The 15,533-nt window shown below is 39.4% G+C and overlaps 1 protein-coding gene across 5 annotated transcripts in view; it reads right to left on the bottom strand.

Moving 5' to 3' along the window:
- The window catches only part of GRIK1 (glutamate ionotropic receptor kainate type subunit 1), a 372,065-nt gene that overhangs the window by 98,756 nt on the left and 257,776 nt on the right, over positions 1-15,533 (bottom strand). For all 5 annotated transcript variants that reach the window (XM_019839466.3, XM_023238826.2, XM_023238825.2 and 2 more), the window contains exons 5-6: positions 9,714-9,767; positions 6,621-6,794 (exon numbers count right to left, since the gene is read on the bottom strand). In XM_019839466.3, the coding sequence (XP_019695025.2) occupies positions 6,621-6,794; positions 9,714-9,767 (228 nt within the window). The remainder of the gene's footprint in view (positions 1-6,620; positions 6,795-9,713; positions 9,768-15,533) is intronic.

Genomic DNA, 15,533 nt, shown 5'->3' with positions numbered 1-15,533 from the left:
AATTGTTGAAATGATACCTTTGAAATAGGCAAAGTCCCCATTATACAGACAGGGAAATGTAGACTTGGAGAAGTAACTTTAGGAAATAACTTTGATAGCTCCCTAACTTATTAGGCAAGTGAGAATTTCACCTCAAGATGTAAACTTAGATTTCAGAGCTCATGCTCTGAAAAACTGCTTAACTGCTATGCTATGAGGACCTGGACCTTTTTAGCAGTGGAATATGCTTTTCATAAATTTGTATGTGTAATCACTGGTTGACAAATGGAATGATTTGGTACAGAAGTGTGAGGAGTAACGTTCCAATGATCTAACGTTTTCATAAGCTGGGCTTAGAAAGGATTTTGACTTTCTTTGTCAAGGCTGCCTCTGCACTGGGCTGGGAAATAACATGGTTCACAACCATGAGCCTGATCTGTGCTTTTCAAATTCGAAGAAGAAAACCATTTATTCTAAAACCATGCTTCCTCTTGAAGTGCAGTGTTTTCTCAGATGGAAGAGACATGTCCTCTACCTATTTTATAGCACTAATAAACTATCCCTGAATTTCCTTTCCTCTTTAGTTCTGTGCTAGAGGCCAGTGACAAAGCAGCAACCCTCAAGTCATTTTAAGTAAATTAAAAAAAAAAATTGGCCTGTGTTTCAGAGTTTGTTTTTCCAAATGCGTTTCTGTGCACATTTTATTTATATCGGAAGCCTGAACGAAACCCCATTACTCAGTGCCCCTAAGAAAATCTTTTAACCGCAACATGGATCACGAAACAAGCATATGAAAAGCAGTCTCACACAATGTTTTAGTTATCACAACAGCATGCAATGGGTTAACTTAACAGCATGGGTTAACTCAGCAGGTCTGGGGTGCTCACACTCTACGTATTCAAAGAAAAGACTGACCTTTGGTTACTGGGAAAAAAACACCCCAAACCTTGGCTGATCATAGTGATTTTGTATCTTTGGGGTCTTGGGCATTGCTAAACAGTGTCAGCCAACAGTGTGATTTATGACGAATGCCTATTTTTGTTCATCTGGGGCCCCGGGCTGCGCTATTTCAGTTTGCCCTCAGGAACTGCTGAGTGACTAAGACTAAGACTAAGTAACTAAGGTCAGATATGGGGCTGCTCTGTGCCTACGTGACTGACTCCCGATAAAAAACCCTCACACCAAGGCTTGGGTGAGGTTCCCAGGTTAGTAACACTTCACACATGTCCCACATCATTGCTGTAGAGAATGAAATACTGTCAACACAACTTTTCTGGGAGGGGAACACTCGTAGTTTCTGCATAGTTTCTCCTGGACTGTGTGCCCTTTGTAACTTTTTCCTCTGATGGTTTTAATCTATATCCTTTTGCTGCAATAAACTGAAACTACGGGTCTAACAGGTCTGCTGATTTCTGTGAGTCCTTCTACCAAATCATCAAACTTGAATATGGTCCTGGGGACCCCAACACAATCCAGTGAGATGCTACACCTTAGGAGTGAGGATTAGTGACAGGATGTGGCTTTACAGCGTCCTTGCATTTTGCTCTCTTCCTGGTATATAACACTGTTGGGAAAAGCTGGACAAGATCGGGGTGCTGAAGGAAGACTTAGTCCTTGTGGAGTGAATGGGCAGAAAGTATGGATTTCCCATCTTCTCTGCAAATTTAGAAATATTCACTAACCTGGTATGGTTAGTGAATATCAAATATCTTCTCTTCTAAAAGAGAAGTTCTCCCAAATAACACCCTTTCCCTTCATTTCCTAAATTTACTCTCTTACTTGGGTCCTCTATTAAAGTATCTCACCCAAGCATACAGCTAGCAGAATTTGTCTCTTAGTACAAATTAGCTAGTTTCCCTTGTGGGGGTGGATGCTGTTGAGGAGCCAAAGTAGTGGGAGAGGCAGTGAACATCCTGAGTTGGGAATGATGCTGCAAAGAGCGAGCCGCAAGCAAACCAGGGTTTGGAAATGGGCTGTAGAGGTAGGAAAGATAGAATCACGTACTCACAATCTAGAAATTTGGTAATTAAGGCAGCAACTCCAGCAGGTCCAGTGAGACCCGGCACAGAGGTTGACATATTGTAACGTGAAGAAGCATTTTTAGCTTTTGAGGGAGACAGGGAGGAGTTGGAAAAAGAGGACCATATGTGGAGTTGGAAAACATACCCAGGTGATTCCACTGGTCGCAGAAGGTCACACAGGTACCAGGGAAGGAGCCATCCTGGGCTCCATGTGCAAGCCAAGAAATTTGTCTCTTGTAAACAAAAAGGATTCTGCCTCTGCATTTCAGAATGCCTTTTGTTCTTTGATTGAGTACACACTGGCTTCACAGCAGGTACCATCAAGTAAATTCAATTCTATGTCCTGGAGGCTTTGTAGACATTATCTAATTTAATCTATAGAGCACTGCACAGTATTATTTTACAGATTTACAGAAGAGCTAGCAGGCTCCTAGAGGCTAAATAACCTAGTCATGGCGTTCAGTTATTCAGGGGACATAGTCAGTACTTAATGTAGGCTTTGCTTATCTGGAATCCCACAGCCCATTGTCTTTCATCACTGGAATGAACATTTAGGTGGACACTCAAAAGTGCCTCCCTTTTGGGTCATGCTAGGAAATACTCACATGTGACATAAAACTACTGACCTAACTTGATATTGTGAATGCATTTAAAGAACCGGGAAGGCCAATGATAGACCGGCATTGTGTTGTTTCTATGATTCCTATGTAGTGTTGAATCATATATAGTTTTGGTTCACAGTCAGAGAGGAATCTATCCTAAAATGAACCGCTCCATTATCCCAGTCTATCTAAAAGCCAATAGATTAAATCAGCCCAAATGTTAAGGGAAATTTAAACGTAGTGAAAAGAAATGAAGTACATTTCATAAAATCACTCCAACCTCTATTGAGTTAATTAATACTTCGGTTGATAAAACACCTTCTTTTTTTAATCTCAAGATGTTTTAAATAACGAGTTTCACTATTTTTGGACTCTACTGACTCAGTAACAGTTTTCTTAACTTAATTTTAACCATATTTTTAAAGTCAACATTTTTTCCTTTTAATTACATCTATGGCTCTTAAGTCTGGAGTCAATATTTTTCATCTTGGACATGCTTTTCATGTTTGGATGTGTTTTGATATATATCATAATATTGTTTGATGATATTTTAGTGTATGACGTTCTAAGAAATTTTTAATAGTTAAACATATTAAAGGGGCACCTGGGTGGCTCAGTTGGTTAAGTCTCTGACTTTTGATTTTAGCTCAGTTAATGATTTCACAGTTTGTGAGTTCGAGCCCCACGTCAGACTCTGTTGTGACAGCACAGAGTCTGCTTGGGATTCTCTCTCCCTCCACTTTCCCTGCCCCTTCCCCACTCTTGCTCTCTCAAAAGAAATAAATTTCAAAAAAACATTAAAGAGGACATTAGACAAATAGGTGGGAAGTAAAAACACATGGGTATTTTTAAACATATTTAAAATTTTTCTACATTATATATTTATAAGACATCTGTATATGTATGTAGTGCACACAAAAATATAACTATATAGGGCAACAGGGAAATTCACATCGGAGAGTGGTGGTATAATGCATACAATTTCAGAGAATGCAATCCTATTAGAGTAATGGTGTAACTTAAATATTAACAGTGGTTAGTCTAGGTTAATTTTTAAAATAATATTAATAGTTTAGAATAATCTCTATCTGCACTACTCAGGCCTATTTCTTATTTATAGGAACTCTCTTTGGACTTTTACAGAATTATTTCGGGACTATATGAATATTTTTCATTTAACATCTTGGTCTTAGCAGATGCTCAATTCTTATTTATTTAGTATTAGTTCCTTTATTAAATACATAGTTATTGAAGGCCTGCTTTGTGCCAGGCCTTTCCCAGTGCTGGGGATGAGGCAGATCGCAAAACGACAAAGTCTCTGTCCTCATAGAGCTTATATTCATGTAAGGGAAAGCATAGAACAAACAAATCAAAGTATAGTGTATTAAGTCACAGGGCTACAGAGCAAGGGGAAACAGGCTATGGGAGAGAGAATAACAGCAGGGGGCTACTATTTATATTATTTAGATAGGGGATTCATAGCAGGCTTCTCTGATGAAGTGGCAAACCGGAATCAGGGAGGGTTTTAGGTAGTGAGAGCCACAAATGATACAGATACACGAAGGAATAAAACATGAGATCTGAGGACTACAGACCCTGTGGAACTGAAACCAGGGGACGTTTCATCAGTAAGGTCGAGAAGAAAAGAGTCTGAGTACAGAGGCGACACGAGAACAAAGATTTGTTAGATCTGGGCCCCAGCTTGGAGACATGGGGTGTGCTCTCTTGACTCAGATTAGTCCACTGAGTGCCTTTAAAGCTGCTCTTTAAATTTTCTGTGACTCAGTTTCTACATCCCCAAACAGGTCCCCTTTACTAGAAGCAAAAAGGAAACAGTGAACTGGTAAATGGACTCTTTGGGTAAATAAAGGTCAATATCATGCTTCATGGGATAAATTTCAAAACTATACCTATTTTTTTTCTTTCTATGGTATCTACATGAGATGACGGATACTAACTGAACTTACTGCAATAATCGTTTTACAATATATGTAAGTCAACCTGTTAAGCTGTACACATTCTACAATGTGTACAATTGTATCTCAGTAAAATTGGGGGCAAAAATTCTGCATGACCATGGGATCCAACTTCTAGTGGGTGCTGTGTTCTACCACATTTTTGACTAGTTTAGACATGACCTGATATAGCTATATACTTCCCATTTTTAGTGCCCTGGTGAGCCCTTCTCTTCTGTTCTGATAAACCCCTATTTTCTTTTTTATAGTGTATAATAATAACAATAAGCAATAACAGAGCCTAGAGATCTCTTTCTTAGGGGAGATGACAGTCATAAACTTTAGGCAAAACAGGACCTCTTCCATCCATTGGAACTTGGCTCTGTCATGCCTCTTGCCCACGGGACTGTCATTTGCCCAGGTCACCAAGAGCTGTGCTGGGGAAATAGCAGGACCCTGTGCCTGGCCTGAGTCAGTGTGAGTTGTGAGGCTCTTTCCTCCTTATTAATGATTTTCCTCATCTCAGTCAATATGTACAAACTGTCCTGTCAACTCAGTATAATTGAATACAACAGATGCTTTTTTTTTTTTTTAATAAATTAAGCCATCCTTGTGATGAATATTTACTGTTTGGCATGAATCCACAATCTGTGTTAACATAGCTCCAAACTGTAACTTTTTTAGTGGTATATGCCAAGCAGAGGTAACAATTATTTGAGATCTTATCCTATGATAGAAATCTCATTGGGGGCAGGGAGGATGGTCAGAGGGTTTTGAGCCATATTTGAACTCATTGGAACTACAAATCCAAGAGGAAAACGAGAAAAACCAGTGTATTAGCATAGCTCTCTGTCTCTCTCTGTCTCTGACTCTTTCTCTCTCTCTGGCTTGCTCCCTCCCTTTCAGAAAGCCTAGTGTTTCCTCAGATATTCTCTACTTGTTCTTATTCAAAGCAACATTTTAAATCGCCCAAGGCTCATTTGTACCAAAATGCTTCCCATCATTATCTCTCAGATCACTTTGTGTATTTTAAGAGTTATTTCAGGTTTGAAAAACAGACAGGGAGCTTGAACGTGGAATCATCCAGAACCACTTCATTCATTCATTTATTTTTTCTACTCACTTGTTTCTCATGAAAAAAGAAATCCCAAGTTCATTTCTCTGCAAGATGATACCTTTCAGTTATCAGTAAATTGCATCTTTAAAGCAAGAGTGCTTCTCCCGATGATGGCAAGAGAGAAATGAAATACTAGGCCAATTTCAAATGCTATTACCTGCCTGCATTCCCAGTGTCTTTCCCTTTAGATGACACTGTTCCTACATAGAAAGCTTTTTTTTTTTTATCTCCTGCTATTTTCTTCATCACACAGGGAGCTTCATTAGAGAAATAAAACTAGGGTAGGTGCCTTTGACAACAGAAGACAAATGATGTTAGCAAGAAGCTCTCTGATGAGGCGGTTTGCAATTTATCTGTTCAGCCGAGTACCTCTCCTTTGTCAGGGGATGGGTCTGGCAACTGCTTCAAGAGCAACATATGGCTGGTGTGAATCACTGTCAATGTCTGCAAAGGTGTTCCTGTACATATCCAGGCAGGAAGAACGTGAACACGCCAACTGTATGTAAATCTGGCACTTTTCCATGTGTGCCGCCGCTTGCTGAGATGTGGCAGAAACGAGGAAGGCAGAAATGAGGTTCTGTCTAATTTTTGTAGGCAGCTTGTTCCTCCTCTTTCTCTCCCTTCTTCCCAAGGCCACATTCCCAGGGGCAAAACTCTCTCCCTCGCTTTGGTTTCTGCCTTGGCTCCATCTGGCTGACAATGGTAGCTACTCTTATTAACTTGATCTGAGGCGTGTACAGCCAGAAGGCTGAAAACAGCAGTTTTTGAGCGTAGCCATGCCGAGGCATTGAAAATACCTGAAAAGTTTGCTCCTTCTTCTTTCATTCAAGTCAAGGCACAGGTTGTGATACGTTTACTCACACTAGAGAAGGCATGCGAGATTCTTAACCCAACCCCCGAGGAATTCAAACATCACCTCAAGTGATTCTGTTTTAAGACTACTTACTGTCATCATGCCATCCAAAAGGCCAGTCTCTGGCCTGGGGGGGGCCTGCAGTCTCTCCATGGACCACTTCTCAATGATGGAGGACACACGAGGGTTGTCAATATTAAGCAGCCGAAACCCGGTCATGTTTACACCACTGTACCTATAGAGTTCCAGATCTAAAGCAAATAAGTCCTGCGCAGTATTAAAAATGATAAAAGTAGAAAGGGTTAACATCTTCAGTGCTCTCTATGCAAAAGAGAATAACGATCGCAGAAGCAACAGATTAAAACTAAAATGGCAAACATCCTCATGTCACTTCATGAAAGAACATTTCCTATGGTTCTTCCTTTGTGTGCTGCCTGAGAAGCTCTAAGGCAGTGGACGGTTTTCGTTTGCATCTATTTTTTTGCAACACTGTTAGATTTGGGCAAATCAAGAAGAGGAATTTGGCTGTCAATAATTAGTATGCCCTTGGGTATTCTGAGAAGTTGGAGAATTCTGTCCGGGATATAGTGTTTGGGGTGTTGGAAGGTATCTTTGTGTCCACTTGTTCTGATGCCTTTATTTTATACATGAGGACACTGAAAATCTGAGTGGTGATGTGATTGGTTCAAGAATGACCCGCTTGTCTGTTCCTCCCTTCTCCACCACATCTGGCTGCCTCAGATCTTACAAAGGTGGTGGAATTTGGAACTTGCATATGCACTTGACAGGAAGATCATTTCCAGGAGGAAAAATTATCATTTCCTGGCTCATTGAAAATCACCCATGTCCCATACATTGAGTGCATGAAGAATGTTCACCGGACACAAGCTCTGAATAGGAAGCGAAGGGTTCTCTTCAGAGAATAAATTGGAGCATAGAGTTGTGTGAACCTGGGTATCACAACAGTAGAACTAGTTCCCTGTCAGACAGCGTTTCCAGAAAAAAACATTTAATCCACTCGTGTCTTCCATGACAGAGGAGGCTGAGTGTAAACCAGGGGTTTATGTTGATTCATATTTAAAACAGATCTATGCGATAATTGCAACTTTTTTCTTATGAAGAAAGGTTTGACTCTAAAATGCCATTAAAAATGCCTCACATTGAAGAATAAACCAGACTCCAAAATAACATTTAACAGGAAAATAAAAGAGAAAAACTTCCATGGAAATTTCCTAACGGTGTAAATGCTTTATGGAAGTGCAATGCAAGATAGTATATTATCAGTGATGACCGCAGTTCTAAGGAGAAAGAAGTAGCTTCAGAAATACCTCATGATTTGTATTTGCAGAAGATGCATCCAGATTTGTTCTTTTGAAGAATTCTTCTCTACACTGCCACCCTTTACCAAGATAATGTTGGATTAGACTGTAGAATTTTAAGAGGGCAGCTCTGTGCTCCTGGCTCAGTATCAGAAAAAGAGTACTGCCTTCTAAAGTGTTATATATATATATATTTTCCCTTTGTACTATGTAACTCTCTTTCTCCTTTTAAGTTTTATTAATACTCATGGGCAAGAAGGGTAAGAATATATAAAAGCAAAGCATGGAAGAATGCAGATAAAACCAAAGGAAAATGCTTAAAGAAGCAAATTTAAAGAAGAAGACCTAGAAAGATTTCCACCAAATGAATGGAAGAAAAGTTACTCAAACTACAAGAGGTCAGACAGAAAATTCCAGAATGCATATGGAATCCCTCACAGACTCCATAGTACATAACGCAGTGTGCTAAAATGAATACATTACACAGGTGCAAAATTAGGTGGACTTAAAAGTTGAAGTTTCTATGCAATATAGAATACGGAAAGTCTAGGGTCCGATTTGCAACACCTGCTTGTCAGGGAAGGATGAAAAAAGCAAGACTATGAGAGTAAGTTGTTTGTTCCTGAAAGGTCTCTGTGAAGACCAGCCTTTTTCTTTGTTCATATTCTTTCTCAAATTTCAACAAAACTAGCCTTAGGAGGGTGCACAGCCAGGGATGATAGAAATTTCTGTGGCAGATGGCCATGCCACCTTGAGTAGAACCCAGGTATTCATGGTGATGGGGAGATGGTTGTACTTGTGACCTAAGATGTCTTCCAGGTCTCAAGGTTTCCCTTGACTGTTCTGACAGAAGACCTGATTCAGATGTCCATGAGGGAGGGAAGATCATGGAAACTGTAGTTCAAGATCTTCTGCCCTGCATCCCACTCCCTTGTCCCAAGCTCTGGAGCAGTGATGATTTTGGCACTTGCCCCAGAACATTGGTCTCATGATGTCCTCTGTACCTCTTCATGCTCTCAGAGATACTTGAGTGAGGAATAGAATGAACTGTTTCTATCAGTAGTATTTATTCAAGGACAGCTGGTCCTTGTTCCAAATTCTTATATTTGGTAAAATGGTACTTAATACATTTCCCAGAATCTGGGTGGATTTCAGTGACACACCTTAACAGAGTAGTAAAGAAGGTTGGTTTTACGTTTTCTTTTCACGTAAGAAAGTGGAGTGTGTGTGTGTGTGTGTGTGTGTGTGTGTGTGTGTTGGGAGGGGTGTAGTGGGGGGGGCACAGATTTTTGAAATTGAATGAGAGCTATCACATCATTCACATGTGTTCAATGCCCTAAGTCATTCTCCCTTGATCTGATACTCTCAACATTTAGTATTGTTTCTTAATTTCTTAGGCTCAGTGCCATTTTTTTTTTATGGTGAAGAATATTCTCTGTGCAAAGCATCTCTGATGCTCCTTTTCTTAATAGTCTTCAAAACACCTGACAGGTGACCCCTGGCTAAGCCAGCTATCTACTGGACTTGGGCAGGTAAATCACATAGATCAAAAAAGCCAAGATATACTTTAGTGTGCCTTCTAGTGTATATAGAAAATGTAGATGATTCTTCTTTATGCATATGCACTTTGACAGTTTCTATTTAATGAAAGTATCATTTTAATCCCTTTCCAGATGCATATACATAGATGCTAGTTTAAAAAAGAAAAAAAACCCTGCTGTTCAGCATTTCTGGATTTATGGGTTTCTTAGGAAAGTAATACAAATCTCCATGACAATATCCTGCCTCTGACACTGGTGGGGATGACTTTGAAATAACTGAAAATGTTTCCTATAGCATGGAATACGTGTCTACCAGATGTGCTTACCAGGGTTGTGAAAAAGTAGTGATAGTACTCAGTCATCATGCCCATGAACAGAATCTGCAAAAGAGAAATACGGGGAAAGAATCAGAAACAGAATTATAATAAGAAATAGATCATGAGTAGGGCAATTGCAATAGCTTGAGGACATAGAACAGGAAGAGGCTTTGGAAACCCATGGATTCAGCAGATCAGAAACCTGAGACAGATCAGTGGCTGATGTGGGCTGATGCGGACCCAGGCCATTAACCTCCATCCAATATTCTTTCATCAGACTATGTTCGATCTTCATTGAAGTGGCAGGTCTAACGATCAAATTTAAAAATAGTTTATGCTCACCAAAGTTAATATTTGGAATTGTTCTTAATAATGCAGTGTTTTACTTTCTTTATTGCCTAGGTTTCTGAGTAACACCATGCTTAGATAGATATTTTATTGATCTCCTTAGCTTTAATACTTACCGTAATGCCTCAGAGTAGAACTCATTAAATGTTGAATTGCAATACTGGTATGTAGATGTATTTAAATGAGGATTTATACATATGCATATCTCTGAAGCCTCTCTCTCTACTGCTCTCCCATCTTACCCCACAGTGTGAGGAGGGGAAAAGAGGATTTGTTTATAGATAGAAGGATGGGGACCATTCCTGTACAAATGCCACACCACCTCTTAATTCTGATCCCCAGTTACCTACTTGGGATCTTGACAGTTCCAGACATTCTGTGTGTATTGTTTTTACCTAGAAAGGGAGGGGGAAAGAAGGTGAGCAGAAAAGACAAGGTTTCTGGGTAGAGGTAGTGTATTAAACTGTGATCTTATTTTGGATTCCTGGAAATGTTGTCCACTGAGGAGAAATAGTTGCAAATGACTTGGAGATAAGCAACAGTTTCTAAATCTCCCAAATCAAGGGCATCGCCTTCCTTGGGGGCAGGTCAGCAAAGGACTATTTGGGTGCTGTTTCTCGGTATTTGTATAGAAATGAATGCAGAAGCCTAGGAAATAAAATTTCCAAGTCGGTTCTCCCCACAACTCTGATAAATTCTGAATGCAAATGAGGATACCCTCTGGAAATTTTAAAATCGGATATTCTCAGACTCCATTACAGAGCCATCCTGAATTGGAATTCCTCAGAGCAGAGTTTGGATTTCTGTATTTCAGAGCAGTGGTTGAGAATCACCAATATATGGAAAACATGTCCATTCACAACAAAGAACAGACTTTTATAACTGCAATTGAAGAAATGGATTGCAAAGATCTCAGGAAAGGCAACATATGTTATCAGAGGTCCTAGAAAGTGTCTAAGATATGTAAACTAGAGTGATTTCATGTGAAAAGGTATAAAGAATGAAGAGAATATTCAATGACAGCACTGAACACACCAATCAGACACTTCTTTTGCCCTGTTCTGCTAATGTGGAGACCAGAGGAATATTTAGTGAAATTGTAATGTCATGAAGGTAAGACAAATGACAGGAAACTCTCTCTGAATCCTGAGCCCCACCGTGTGTAAGTCACTCCTATGGTGATAACAAGACTGAGCTCACAAAAGAATTTTAAAAAGGGTAGAATTGCTTTAGGGCCATCAATAACGTTTAAAGCCATGCATGGTGAGGTCTTGTTAGCTGGTCTCTTATATCATCGGAGCATAAAGAGCTAACCTGCCACGGTCAGTCAGGAATCCAATTTTTCACTTTGGTTGTTAGATAGTGTAATTGCAGCCAAGCCTACCTCTTGAAAGAGGACTGGGCAAGTTTTATGTCAAGATATAGAGCTGGACACTGAGGTTTAAAATATCGTTTCTAACACTGAAAAAGCAACAAAAAGCCACCTGAGTTTTCAGCTTTTCACTGGGCTGACTTTTCTTTTAAAATGTGATTTCGGAGGGGCTCCTGGGTGGCTCAATCTGTTAAGCATCTCACTTTTGGTTTTGGCTCAGGTTATGATCTCGTGGCTCATGAGTTCAAGCCCCACATTGGGTTCTACGCTTGGCAGTGCAGACCTTGCTTAGGACTCTCTCTCTCTCCCTCTCTGCTCCTCCCCTTGCTCATTCTCTCTTTCTCTTTCTTAAAAATAAATAAGTGAATTAACAAAATAAAAAATAAGAATAATACATGATTTGGAGACGTTTGGTCACCAATTGAGGGCATAGGCTTTTTTTTTTTTAACATTTTTTTATTGGATGCAAATATTCATTTGATATGCCTCGTATTTAATGTCAGAAAAAAGTTATGAAGACACAGTGAATATTCATCTAACAGGTCTACTTTTATTGCAGATAGAACCCTTGGGTCATCCGGGTATACTTTTTATTTGGCATGCTAGAAAAATCTCCATTCTTGACTTTCCTACTTAGTGCCTGGGTGAGTTTCTCCTAGTTCTTCCTTTGAATTTCCTATAAATGGAAAATAAGAAACGAGTATAGTCATGGATCATTCACCTGTTACCTTTGTGTACTCACTAGGACACAGGTGATTGAGAAGCTTCTAGATAAGAATAAAGCCAGTAGCATCAAAAGTGGTGCTTTTTAAGCAATCATCCATGTAAGAGTCTGTAGACTGGTTGGGGCCAGCAGTTTGTCATCTAATAATAGTATACTTTATAAATAAAAGTATTGCATTCACATGATGATTTTCTCTCTGCACATTGGTATTTCCACTAAAAGTCATTAAGGGATTACGAAAATGTCACATCAAGATAAATGTCAGTTTTTCAAATAAAAAAGTATAATCATGATATGGGGAGTTTTCTAATCTTGGCAAAACTGACTTTTTCCTAAGAAACGTTACCCTTTTTGAATTTTGATAGCGTACTTATCTGCCCGACTAACTGAGTGGTGCTGACCTAGGCAGTGTGTGCCTTACCAAAGCAATATTGCTAGAAACTAGTTCTGGCTATCTCTAAATCATTTTTTACAGCACTGAACACACCATATCGCACACATTAATATGAAATGAATGTGGCTGTCAATACTGTTCATATTACCCTTCATTCTTCCACTAATATATTCTTTTGATAGTGTTTGTTTCTTAACAGGATTATTCTTATTTAACAACCCTTGACATCATATCATTGACCTCGATTGATAGACAGTAAAAACTCCAGCCCTTTCAATAACATTATCTATCTGTAATAGGGGCAATACTGAGAATCTACTACTCTTCTTGATTTTAGAAGACCCATAGTTTAGACACCATTGATGCCATTGCCAATTTCCCATCTTGAAACGCAAATGGCAGGATTGCATTTCTTATTCTCTTGTACCTGAGGGGAGCCATGTGCCGGTTTTGGCCAAAGAGGTGGGGAAGATCCTGACAGGTCACCCTCCAGAGACTCACCCTGGATAGGTGATTACCATGGTTATCAGGGCCATAGCAAGCTGTTTTTCTTCTGAATAAAAACAATTTTCTGTTGCATGAGTTTTGCAAGGCATGGAGGTGTTCTTTTTTCATGACTTTGTTTTGACTGCTGGGGAGTTTAGGGTGAAAACTGTGGGTTCTTCATTAGCAACTAGTAGGAACGCAAAGTATATATTCTATGTGTGCTCATGCCATTCAACTTTGTTTTTCTTATCTAATATTCGTCTTTGTTCCAACTCCTCTCCCCTTTAAAATGTATTTATCACTTTGTTTCAAATGTACTTTCTAGGCTGCTTTAATTCCTTGTGTAATAGAACTATAGTGCATAATAAATAATCATGATTGGGAGAAGCTAAAAGATTTTTTTCTCACGAAGAGGGATGAACTGTTCGGGTCTGAGGTAGCTGAGTTGGGTTAGAGTAGCAAAAAAGGCCCCCCAAAATACTATTCGTTGTTAATAATAAGAGCTCAATTATAAGAGCTCAAGAGAGACTATGGCAGTTAATTGTATGTGTCAACCTGACTGGGCCAGTGGATGCCCAGATTAAACATTATCTCTGGGAGTGTCTGTGAGGGTGTTTCCAGATGAGATACGCTGTTGAAATGGTGACTCATAAAGCAGATGTTCGCCTCCCCACAATATGGTGGGCATCATCCTGTCCACTGAGAACCTGGATGGAACAGAACTGCAGAAGGAGGAGAATATGTCCTTTTACCTCCTGCCTGACTACCTGAGCTGCAACTTTGGTTTTCTCCTGGCCTTGGACTAAGATTTTCACCACCGGCCTTTCTGGTTCTCAGGCCTTCAGACTCAAACAGCACTTACACCATGGCTTTCCTGGCTCTCCACCTTGTGGATGGCAGATTGTAGGCCTTCTCAGCCTCCAGAGTCATGTGAACCAATTCCCCAATAAGTCTCTTCATATCTCTCTCCTATTGGTTCAGTTTCTCTGGAGAACCCTGACTAATACAGAGAAGACTACCAAAAGACTAAAAATCTTGATACTCTGAATACATTTGATATTCCATGCTATCTAGAAAACATAATCCTTAAGCCAGCAAGAGGAAGGGTGGCTGATACCTATTTGAAGAGATTCTCTGGATTAGGATATCACGGAAATGCCACGTACTATTCTGTTGTTTCAGGGGCTAGAAAATAATTACTGGTTTTTTTTCCCCCCTTTGGTAGTTAAAATGAATCATGAAGATATAAAAGAACTCATTGACAGTTGACTCTCAAAAGGACAATTCTAATGGTCCCACCATTATCAAAATACCCTGGGGCAGTTACTGCTCATTAACAATGGTGGCCTCACCTCTGCCCATCCACTCTCTGGAATTTTTACAATAGGACACTTATGACCTTGTTCACAGTAGCATTGACTTTCCTTTTCCATTCTCAGCAAAGACTATCTCTTGGAATTAGATGGGTTATCATATGCAGCCCAAGCAGCACAAAGATCACATTTTAGTTTGTCTGAAGAGCCCTCATTCAAGTCTTGAGGAAGATAACTGAGACAGTTAGTGGGCTCTAACTCCTGTGTTTAGTGACACAGTTGGCCTATGAGATACCTGGAAAGTCTCTGGGTAGAAGTCTTCTGATAACATTTCCTGGTATCTCAAGAAGTCTGCACCCTATTTGAGCCTGGTCACTTTCTAGAAGGCAATGCCGTGCTATAGAGGCAGTAACAAAAAATTCTCTACAAATTCTCAGCATCCATTGCTAAGGGCAAGCCATATGTCACAAATAATTGGCATAACACTACTATCATAGTAGCAGAAACTTAAAATGAAACCTGGAGTGCTCCTATGTGATTTTGAGGTATTCCTGTAATATTTATAAGGGTTTTTATTACTGCTTCTTTTCATTGAAAAATAGGTGTCTTCGAAGTTTATATTGACTAACCTGAAGTGTATTGCTGCTTTTATAGCCTTCTCAATATCAGGATAAATTCTCAATCATCAGACAAGGTTTTTAGTCAATAATTTCAAGTGAACAACTTCCAAATGTATGACATGCAATGTGGCTAAAATAATGGTTTTACCACAAGATAGAAGTAAGTTATTTCAGTGTAAGAATAATCTTCAGGAAATCCATTGAATGATATCAAGTTTCAGAGCAGTGATTTTTAGAAAAACGTTTGAGTGCTAGGGTATAGTGCTTTCTCACCTACCAAGTGTCATACTTTAGGCTGCATCTACACTGTCTCTGGAGAAGTTGCTTCTTCAACAACACACTTTTTAATGTTGACCTTCAGTAGAACAATTTAGGTATAAGTAGGCCTTGAGATCAGTCTTTATTGCTTTTTTTTAAAAAAAAGATACTCATGCCAAATTAAATGATCATAATCTATGTCTACAGAGGCAACAGTGGAATGCATAGAACATAGCATTGGATCCCCACTCCTTTGGAGTAGGCTAAATAATGACCCCATAAAAATGTCCATATCCTAATTTCTAGAATCTGTT

Source organism: Felis catus, chromosome C2 (assembly GCF_018350175.1).
Source record: "Felis catus isolate Fca126 chromosome C2, F.catus_Fca126_mat1.0, whole genome shotgun sequence".
Classification (NCBI taxonomy): Eukaryota; Metazoa; Chordata; class Mammalia; order Carnivora; family Felidae; genus Felis; species Felis catus.
This window is presented reverse-complemented; position numbering and strand designations above follow the sequence as displayed.